This window comes from Plectropomus leopardus, chromosome 1 (assembly GCF_008729295.1).
Source record: "Plectropomus leopardus isolate mb chromosome 1, YSFRI_Pleo_2.0, whole genome shotgun sequence".
NCBI classification, from domain to species: Eukaryota; Metazoa; Chordata; class Actinopteri; order Perciformes; family Serranidae; genus Plectropomus; species Plectropomus leopardus.
Window position 1 is genome coordinate 14385415 of NC_056463.1, and position 11174 is coordinate 14396588.

Genomic DNA, 11174 nt, shown 5'->3' on the forward strand with positions numbered 1-11174 from the left:
ATGAAGTTCAGGTTACTTTATATGTATCCGTTGGTAAATTTGTTTTGAATTTTGATTATTTGATTTGTTTTCATTTTGTCTTGCTCAGATGCTTTGCTACAANATGAAGTTCAGGTTACTTTATATGTATCCGTTGGTAAATTTGTTTTGAATTTTGATTATTTGATTTGTTTTCATTTTGTCTTGCTCAGATGCTTTGCTACAACAGAAAATTGAGATAAAGCCAAAAATCATAATATGGCATTAATTAAATAAAAATAAATATATGCAAATGTTGTTATGACTTGTTCAAATGAACTGCTGCAGCTGCAACAAAACTATTCCCATAGTGTTTTGTTTTACACCTCAGGACTGTAAACCTTCAACCAGAGTGCAGAAACTGAAATTCCCCACGCAAAGGATGCGTGTGAGAAATAAATCTGGTTATCCTCTGTAACCTTTTGGTGTTCAGGGACTCTGGGCTCAGCTGGGACTCACCAATCAGCCGACTAGACCACTTCACAATCTGATTCAGTTTGTTTCTGTCCTTCAAAGACAGGTTACCAAACCTTGACAACGTAGAAAAGGTTAAGAACAGACTCAGTGTGGACCAACCAATAAGGAAACCAATGCAACCTTTTCTTCCCAATGATTTTTCACTCGACTTCTTCATTCCTCACCTGTAGAATATGACACGCCAACTGATGTTGTCACTTAAATCAAAGAAAACCTGATATTCTTTGGTTCCAGCTGAGAACAAACTTTTCAGATTAGGCTTTTTTTGGTCAAAATACTCTGAACAGCTCAAAATTTGGTGCAGGAACTGAAATGTAAACCGGTTCCTTGTTGGTGGAAACGGGGTAACAGAGAATGAAACAATGACGCTTCTCTCTGTTTTAGGGGTCAGTAGATTATCATCCTGGCAGATTATTTGCGCTGATATATGGTATTTTGCTGATTATCTTAATCTTAATTATTTTAATGATTGCTGATAAAAATTAATTAATTAAAAAGTGCAAAAAAAGTGTCAGCATGGGAGGAACTTTTACTTTGTAAAACCTCAGGGAGCTAATTTATTTATTCATTTTTTTATCTAAATTTTTACTTGACTTAATTAAAAAAAAGTTTCTTGGAACTTGCTGTATTTGATGTTGAAAGTTTCCGTTTTGATTGTAAATGCATATCAGTTCCAAATATCGGTTATCCGTCAAATTAACTACTAATTATCGGTATCACTATCGGCCCTGAATAAACAAAATCGGTCGACCCCAACTTTGTATTGTTCACTTCATCTTCTAACGCTCTTATCCCACACACAGATTTAGTCCAGGTCAGGGTCTGGTCCTGTATCCTCAGATCGGGGACAAGATGGACATTGTGTGTCCCCGGGCCGATGCGTCCTTGGGGGAAAAGGAGGAGTTCTACCGAGTGTACCTGGTCTCCAGGAGTCAGATGGAGACCTGCACCATCGACAAGACGGACACGCCCCTGCTGAACTGTGACAAGCCCCACCGGGACGTAAAGTTCACATTCAAGTTCCAGGAGTTCAGCCCCAACCTGTGGGGTCTGGAGTTCCTCAAGGGGAGGGACTACTACATCACCTGTGAGTCACAACCTCGCCGCTCAGACATGATATTCGAGTGTGTCTCAGTGCATGTGAGCACTTTAAAATCAGTAGACACAAGTTGCTGGTCCCCACAGGTGGATCTGAATCGATGCTTCCAACTGTTTCTCTCTTCTCATGGGAGAAGAGGAAGCCGTCATCCTCGGCTCCCTCACAATTTGTCAGTTTGCGTGAGAATCAAAAAAATGTGGCCTCGTTATTGGGCCGCTGTCGGTTGAACCAGCATCTTAGCGGCAAGTGATGCATGAGATATAGAGAGCAAGTCTGACCATGTAGCCTCATCCACCTCGCCACGCTCTGACAGCACACTTCGCTCTGGCAGGCCAGTGTGATTCCAAGGGCTTACATGCCCCAAATCACACAAGGCTTTTACAGCATCAGGCAGATTTGATGGGAGCTTTCATGGCAACGTGGCTTGTAGACTGTGAGATGTTGTTATCTGACCTAAATGCTGCTAACAAGTCTATGTGTGTGTGTGTGTGTGTGTGTGTGTGAGTGTGTGTGAGAGAGTGACGGGGTGAACAAGAGTTCTTGGTGTGTGTGTGTTAGTGTATGAATATATTAGTCATTTCTATGTTAGTTAAGATAAAAACCTAAGTATTCACTTTGTCCACCACTTTTTGCATCCAGAGCTGAAACAACAAGTCAACAACAAGAAAATTAATGTGCAAATATTTTGATAATCCATTAATATTTTTAGTCATTTGTTGTGGAAAATTGCCAAATATTCTCTTGCTCTGGCCTCTTAAATACGATGACTTACTGTTCTTATTTATGTAATAACAAATGAAAATATCTATTTGATTTTAGACTGTTGATCATATGAGACAAGCAAATCGGAAATGTCTTGCAAAAAGATGCATTTTTCTATTTTTTTCTGACATTTGAAATTAAGGAGACAGCTCAGATTTTTTTATATTTGGGTTGTGGTTCAATTATTAATTTTATTTAAAGCCTTGGAAAACACATTGGGGGTGAACCCTCACTTTCAGTGGTGCTGAGGTACATACAATGTTCAACAGAAAACAACAGTAATACAGAAGAACACAACACTTTTACAAAATAGAAAACAAACAAAGCCTAAAAACAATGACAGTTACAATCAATTAGACCACAAATTAAACCTTGGAATTCCCTCAGTGTTATTAATGAAGTAACATTTTGCTGAAGCATATTCCAAGTATGTGGGGCGGAGCAGGAAAAACTGATCTTCCTTGCTCTGTGCAAATTTTTGGCACCGGCAGGGTGAGCCGTGTCTGTGATCGGGTACAGTGGCTACCAACAATAACAACTTACCCAAAAACATCAAAAGCAGTAGATGTCAGTCAGCATGCCCCCATTTTTGAAGAAGCAGGCTGGAGTCTGACGTAAAAGTACTGTAGTGCTGTGGATGGGTGTCAGCGACAAAACATATTTTAGCCACCTAAAAGCAGTCCCACTATGATACTTGTTCACTATAAGTTAATTCAGCTGTTGTAGCACTCTCTTCAAAGCCAGACTCCATTGAGAAAAACAATGATTTAACACCGCTGAACACAGGAGCTGCTGGTCTACCGCTGCCTTGAACAGTTAGGTTTTTGTTTTATTGTGTGACTTTGGCATTTAAGAGGGTTTGTTTGGAGTCACCAAAGCCTCATGATAACACAACTTCACTTACTAATTGAAGCAGCAGTATACCAGCAGCTGCTGTGCTCAACAAGCTAAAATGACTGTTTTTCTTCATGGAGTCTTGCTGCTTTGAAGAGAGTATAAATGGGGAACTGAAGCGGTTAAAGGCCTCCACATCAAAAATAGGCTGTCTTACAAAAAAGGTTAAGTGGTGAAAATACTCTCAATATAGCGTACACTTAAATTGGCACTGATTTTTTTTTTTTTTTAAGAGGGACTGTTTTTAGGTGGCTTTTAGGTTATTTTTTTTCAATTGTAAATATGGTAAATTCGGTAAATATGTTGTGCTTGGTATTTGACTGTCTTTGAAGAAGGTACACTGTGTTCATTTTGTAGTTACTTTCCCAAGGACTACAATCCCCTTGATGTCTTGCTACTCAAGACTCAGTAACTGACACAAGTGTTTTGCATTAAAGCTAATCAAGTGACGCTCTCCCAGCTCCTTATGCTGCTGATTCCACTTCTTATGTTTTGCCTTGAAGAAGGTCTCTGACCGAAAGCTTGCATACTAAACATGATTTTTGCATGGATTTGAAAGTGTTGATGTGTTTTTTTCACTGTTGATAACAATTCAGCTTGAGCACTTCAATCCCTGGTGAACAGTGGGGTTTTTTGTTCAAGATTTGATATGCACTGTTTTTAGGTGGCTAAAATGTGTTAAGTTGTTGACTTCGCCACAGCAGTTCATTGCTTGGTGGTTCTCCTATCTTCCTCTCCAAACTGGGGGCAAGCCCACTGACATTTATTGTATGTAATAAACTGACTATGGATAAGTACGCCATTCAACCCCAGTTCAAAAAATCCGAACTGTCCCTTTAAGATAAAGAGTTCAAAATATTAGCAGAAAAAATCTGATATTAATCCTGCATCCCTGGTTGTCAGCTGTTTTGCATAAATACACAAATACAGAACAACATTTATCCAAAGATCAAACCATACTTCACACGATACAAATCACATCAGACATCATGAAAAGTGCATGCACAGCAACCAACTCATCATTACATTCAAACACCAAACAAATCAATTATCCTTTGGTGCAGCCCTCATTGCACCACATCAGTTTTGTGGTGTTTTTTTTTACACTTATAATCATCTATAAACTGTATGTAGCATCATAGTGTGTCTGCATTTTCTTTTCTATGTGACGCAACATTCGGCAACTGGCTAAACCATCTGCAAAGAAATCATGATGCATAATTTCATCGCTTGATAATTTTGTTCTATGATGATCTAAGGGACTGTTTGTTATTTATGAGGGGTGGCCAAATGAGGGAGGCTTAGGCTGGGAGGCTGGGAATGGACTTATGTTCTTTATTTTGGCTTAGGGGAGGGACATACAACTTGAAATGGTTGCAATTATTTTAAATATCCTCTGTCATGCTCTCGTTTTCTGCTTAGGTGCACATAGAGCTTGTGTGATGGTGATAATGATGCAATTTGTAAGGAGGATATACATTTTGTGTAAGAAATCAGCTCTTTGTTTTGGTGATAACTCTCACTCCTGTGCTGTTTGCTTGTTGAATCGGCTCCAGTTCCTACGTTTGGTTTGAATATAATAAAATGTGGTTGTTTATGATGGGGGGAGAGCCATGCAATTTCCTGCAGTCACTCAGGGAGGCTCAAGTTAAAATATTTGTAGCTTTTGGATAGAAAAAAATAATTTACACCCCAGCCGCCACGCTCCTCTGATAAATAAAGAACAGTCCCGAAAGAAATCTAAATGTGAAAGAATACTTGAATATTTGATTCCTCTCTCTCTCTCTGTCAGCCACCTCTGCTGGCTCTCTGCAGGGTCTGGATAACACTAACGGAGGGGTGTGTAAAACCAAATCCATGAAGCTGGTGCTGAGAGTCGGCCAAAGTAAGTACTTTGTGTATGTGTGTGTGTTAGCATGTGTGTAAAGCTGAGTGGCTGCCAGAGACACGCAGCTATATCACAAACAAAGTGACAATTAAAACAATTGTTTCACTCTAGTTAGCACTTGTGTGATGCAGTAATATCACCTCCTCTGGAGATATTAAGTGGTCAGATAATCTCAATCATCTCTTCACTCTCTTGATGAGAGATTGCCGTCATGAATTATCTTGAATCCCTAATTCAAACCGCTGGCAGCTTAAGGCCGTCAGTATTATCCTGCATGCGATCACTCAGACTGGCCATGGCAGTCAGTAATCTTTTTTTCCCGTCTGTATTAACATCAGAATAGCCAATGGTCCTTTTTTGCTCTTATAATATACATTAAAATTTAATAAAGTAGATTCTGAATGTATTCACTGCCATTACTTTAAATGTCCTGAGGATAAATCAATCTGTATTACAATATTCACACAGGAAGATATTGTTTTGCATTTCTTTAACTTTCAGTCTAATATTATAGTGGTGTAATTTGTCTTTTCGTTAGATAGTTAAATTTATATGTGAAGAAACATTACAGTGAACTTGTTTATACGTGTTTCTTTGCTATGATGCTGTGTTTCTGCAACAAACTTTAAAAAGCTGTTAAAGCCCCCAAATGTAATTTTTTGACCCCAGAAATGTGAAGTATTATTCATATAAATTATTCATGAATTTGAGATGAAAAATAAGCATTTTGTCCGTTTCTCAACTGATCATAAGTGAAAATACGGAGCTGTTTTCCTGCTGTGTTTACAAACTGCCATGTTGTAAACAAACCTTTTAACTGCAACAGAAAACATTAATAACTCAGATTTAGTTGTAATCTCGTGTTAATCTCCACATATATTAAAATTCCTGCAGTTTCCAGACTGGTGTTTACATCTCTGGTGGTGTCGTGACCCTTCTGTTTAGATTTGGATTTATGGATGGTGCCTTTTAAAACTGAAAGTCTGTGTTGCTGTGAGTGAAATAAATAATTACCAATGGTTAAATAATGCGCTGAAACAAAATTTAAAGTTCAAAGAGTGTAGCTGAAAGTAGAATGGCTGGCTGGCTAACGTTGTAACTGATAAATTGGTAAATTAAATGAAACAATTTCAGAACTTAAATGAATTATTAGGAGAAACTCTGGTTTTATTATATCCAAAGTTCACTTAAAGGTTGCACAGTAAGTATGTGAGTCGACTGCAGCACATTTCTTGGTTGTTTTGGCTGCTTTGTGCCATTTGCACACTGTGGATTATATTAATTATGGTGTTAAATAACTCCCTGCAGGCCTTAATATTTCCCTTTGAAACTTGCACCTTAAAGAAGCACTTCCATAAAGATGAGGGGCTTGTGAGAGTCTTTGTTCAAAAGAAAGCAAAGTAAAATATACTCTTGTAAGTTCTGCATGAAATATCCTACTTAGTAAAAGTACGAAATTATTATCAGCAAAATAAAATCAAAGAAAGAGTACTTTTGCCCACGTGACTCATGTAATATCATATATTGCATTATTAGATTAACACTGATGCATTGATGTGGGAGCAGCATTTTACCATTGTAGCTGGTGAAGGTGGAGTTTGTTTAAACTTCTTTATGTTTTGTTTATTCCAATGGTTTGGGGGTCAACTGCCTGCGAAGGGTCACATGATAAATCTGAGAGGGTTAGGAGTGTTAGATGGTTAATGGGGCAGGAAATGGGCACAAATTTGTATTTTTTGGATGGAATTTGGACAGAATTTTAGCTTTGTTTGATGAAATATGGAATAATTTTATCTCGGTTGATACTGAACTGTTTAAATGACACCATGTGGGAAGTTTAGGGGGGAAATATCTCTGTGATGTGACTGCTAATGACTCATAGATATCTGAAATATGCAAACTATTGTAATTCCCAGGGCACCAAATACAGCAGCTTTGTCAGTGGCCCTGGTACCAACATAATGCACACTTTAGCTTCCGTATAAGACAACTCACTCTAATGTGAAATTATCCACAGCAATGACCTGTATGACTGAGTAAATCTCCACAGGCCAGGAGGGAGGAGCAATGGATGGGTCAAACAAACACAAGACTCTGACCAAGGAGACAACTGATTGTGTCTTTTGCTAAACTAAAAGTCAACTTTTTTTTTTAACTAAAGTATCTTGCTAATGTAGTCAAGTGAGCTGCCGTACAAGTTGGGAGTGAGCCAGCAATGTTGTTTTTTGTTTGTTTTTTTGTTTATTTGTTTTTTGGTAAGTGAACACAAGCCAAAAAGGTTGGAACCCACTAGTTTAATTTGTTTTATAGCCTGTTGTATTTTCCTCTGTGTACATATGTTCTTGATGTGAACAGTAACTAGTAATAACCCTCAAATACATGTAGTGGAGTAAAAAGTACAACATCTTCCTCTGAAATGTAGTGACGCTGAAGTATGAAAAATGAGAAAAAGAAAAAGAGGAAATACTGAAGTGAAGTGAACATTTCTCAAATTCTGTCATTTAAGTTTTCTAAAGAATGACAACATGATACAGCTGTAAAAGTGGTAGAGTGCCCCTTTTATGCATGTGATTCCCTAAATTTTCCAAAACTTCTTTTGAGAAAAACCCCAGAGAAGAATTTGAATCAGATAAATTTAGTCACAAATGTGTGGTTGAAGAAGTTGAAAGTATTAGTGATAGTTTTTCCCTACTGAAACAAGAGTCCTAGTGATGACTCAGAGGACAACTTTTTGTGGTCTAGTTAGTTAGACCTGAATGACTGTCAGGGCAAAAATACTCAGTTAAAAACAAAAAACTTTTCTGGCTTTGATTCTTTTACCAAACACTAATTATTGACCAAACATCATTAAAGTTACAATAGGAACTATTAGTCGAGACTTTTTTCAGCTGTCTTGTTTTATATTTCAGGCTCTTCAGATCCACCTTCAACCCTCCAGGAGTCCCCCACCAGATTCCCACCAATACGACCAAAGTCCAAGGACCCCTCTGCAAAGGAAAAGGATATAAAAAGCAAAACTGGTACGAACGCAAAGCAAAAGTATTGTCTGAAGAATGTGTACAGGCATGCCAGTAACATTTTGACACACGTGATCTCTCCAACTTTGATTTAATTTAATTACATTTTATTATCAGAAAAATTCTGAAACTTGTCTGGCATCCCAGGACATCAACAGTTTCAAATGAGTACAAAAATACAATACATTTAACGAAACTAAAGAAAACATACTACATTGTTACAGTTCACATCAGCCATGCGAAAAGTGATGCAAGGCAACAAATCAATATTTCCGATTAGATTCAGTATTTCACTGAGGTCATACTATGAACCAACTGGTTAACAAAATGAGGAACAAAAGAGTTTTCAACCTTTTCAATTGAGGCTGTGGGTCTTAAAATCTTTGGTGCCAGGTTGAAAAGCTGATAATCTTTCAATTAGTGTCAGATAGATCTTTAAATTTAAGTGACCATGAATATATTTGTGCATGTTTTAGCCTGTTAATGTGTGCGGCTGTGGATCTGGAGCTAGCATGGGTTGTCCTTAGCATTGGTGTTTCAATCCCCAGCTCCTCCAGTCTGCATGTCGAAGTATCCTTTAGCAAGATACTTGACCCCATATAGCCCCCGAAGGGGGCTGCGACCACAAGTGTATGAGTGGTCACTTTGAGTGTAGGATTGACTAGAAAAGTGCTACACAAGTGCAAGTCCATTCACAATTAATGTGTTTTTAATCATTTTTGAGACAGAGATAGATCTTTATAAGCTATATTAGGTTTTGCATATTTACAACATACTTTTTGGTTGGATCAATTCATATTGCTTTAGTCTTTTCATTGGGTTTGTGGACATAAGAAAAAACAGAATCATCAGCAGACTTACTTTTCTTTACTGATTAATTTTACGGACAAGCGATAAGTGATATGTGTTTGCATTTTAATTGTCTGCAGTGGATAAAGAACTATATGCTCTGAAAACTGATTTCAACTTAGATAGTCCTTTACAGACTAACTTATTTGAATGTCAGCTCACGAATGTCACTGATTTCTCCAGATAGGTAGAGATTCTCCCTTACCTCTTATGTTCGCGGCATCCTATGAGTCTGTATTTAAAAAGAATGAAAAAATGAAAATGAATTGAACCATGCTGACATATTGGGATCAAAAAACATTCACTGTGTGTCCCAAATCCATTCTGCTGACTCATCCTAAGCAGGTTTTAGTATGTAGTGTGTAAAAACTAGAAAAAGGACAAAATAAAGTGCACTGAGACCAGACAGCCTGCAGGCTAAATGTGATTTTTGAATGAGCCATTAATGGACACTTTTCTCCCACAATGCAGTTCACAAAGAAATGGCCAAGTTTTAACTGGCGGTAGTTCTGTGAAGTTGCCGTTTGCTTGAAAATCAACATCACATAATTTAACTTTAGTATAAAATGGTAAAGTATAAAGTATATTGTTGTATACTAACTGCTAGAAAAATGCACTGCTGTATAGAATTAGACATTTTGGACAAAGAGTCTCTTTTCACTTTTATTGTGTACATTTTCTGACTTGTACCAAAACCTTCCCTGATCATGAATCAGTCGTTCCATTAGAAGAGACAACAAGCTGTTTATCAGTGAGACACTAGAGACTGTTTGCCTTTGTTTGAGGTTTTTCATGTTAACACACACTGATCAGGCCACACGCGGGCACAAACTGGGAGAAATTGTTATTAAACCTCTGCGTCATGTGCCCTAGTTCACTCTTTCATCTCAGTTTCTCCTTCCTTTTTTCTGTGTCCCCTCTGCTTCTCATGACAGACTCAGGCTCAGAAACAGGACAAACAAACCCCGGTGGCAGCGAGAGCGGCTCCGAGCCAGGACTGCTCATGTGGGTTGTCTCTGGTGGTGTGATCCTCCTTCTGGTCATCATAATTCTGCTGGTCATGCTGTGGAGACACCGTCACCGTCGCTGCGCCCCAGATAGCCAGCAGTCTGCGTCCGTGTCCCTCAACACTTTGGCCGTGGCAAAGCGGGACAGCATTGGCAGCGACAACAACGGCTCGGACCGCAGTGATGTTGTGTTCCCTCTGCCGGCTTCTGACAGCATGATCTGCCGTCATTATGAGCGTGTGAGCAGCAGCGACTATGGGCCCCCTGTGTACATAGTTCAGGAGATAACGCCTCAGACTCCCACCAACATCTACTACAAAGTCTAATGTTTGCTGATGCCAGTCTTTGGCTGATAATCCAAAACTGCTGGAGACACACAGCTTTTCTATTTTGTTTTTGGTTTAAAGTTTGAAGAAAAGTCACCTGTGGGATCCTCTGAGAGCTGTACAGCACTGAACACTTTTCTTCTTCTGGTGTCACAAGTGCACGTAATGCTGCTTCATTATGAAAAGACAATCAGAGAGGAAATGGATATCGTAACACATCCTTTCGTTTTTTTTTGTGAGATCTGTCTGGAAGTGTGCAAATGCCACAGTGGGATAAGCATTTACTCAACTACCGTACTTAAAAGGTTCAGTGTGTAAGATTTAGGGGGATTTAGGGGTTTATAGCGGACAGGATTTCATATTGCAACCAGCTGAAACTTCTCCCAGGTCTCTACATCTCCAATACAAACACACCAGGTGTTTTAAACCAGTGAAAAACACTGAATGAAGCAGTTTTACATTACAAATCAGTGTTTCTCAGATTCTGCTCGTTCCAGATGGGTTTCCCACTACAGTGGCCAATGTGAAAATGTGACTGTCTCTTTCCAGAGCCAGTGTTTGGTTTGTCCATTTTGGGTTATTGTAGTAGCACGGCAGTGCATCATGACGAGGACCCGCTACCAATGTAGATAAAAATGTCTCATTCTAAGGTAATGGAAACATAATTCTTATTATCAGGTGATATACACCAAAGAAAACATACTTAAAATATTATATTACATTTCTTACAATACATACCCCTAAATCCTAAATACTTGACCTTTAAGTACAATTTTAAGGGAACTTCATTTTAGTATTTCCATTTCATGACACTTTATAATTCCACTCTACTACGTT

The 11174-nt window shown here is 38.5% G+C and overlaps 1 protein-coding gene across 1 annotated transcript in view; it reads left to right on the forward strand.

Annotated features, from left to right (window-relative positions):
- The window catches only part of LOC121943976 (ephrin-B2a-like), a 15319-nt gene extending 4982 nt beyond the window's left edge, over positions 1-10337 (forward strand). The window contains exons 2-5 of the mRNA XM_042487603.1: positions 1299-1582; positions 5043-5135; positions 8048-8158; positions 9940-10337. Of these exons, the coding sequence (XP_042343537.1) occupies positions 1299-1582; positions 5043-5135; positions 8048-8158; positions 9940-10337 (886 nt within the window). The remainder of the gene's footprint in view (positions 1-1298; positions 1583-5042; positions 5136-8047; positions 8159-9939) is intronic.
- The last annotated feature ends 837 nt before the right edge of the window (positions 10338-11174 follow it).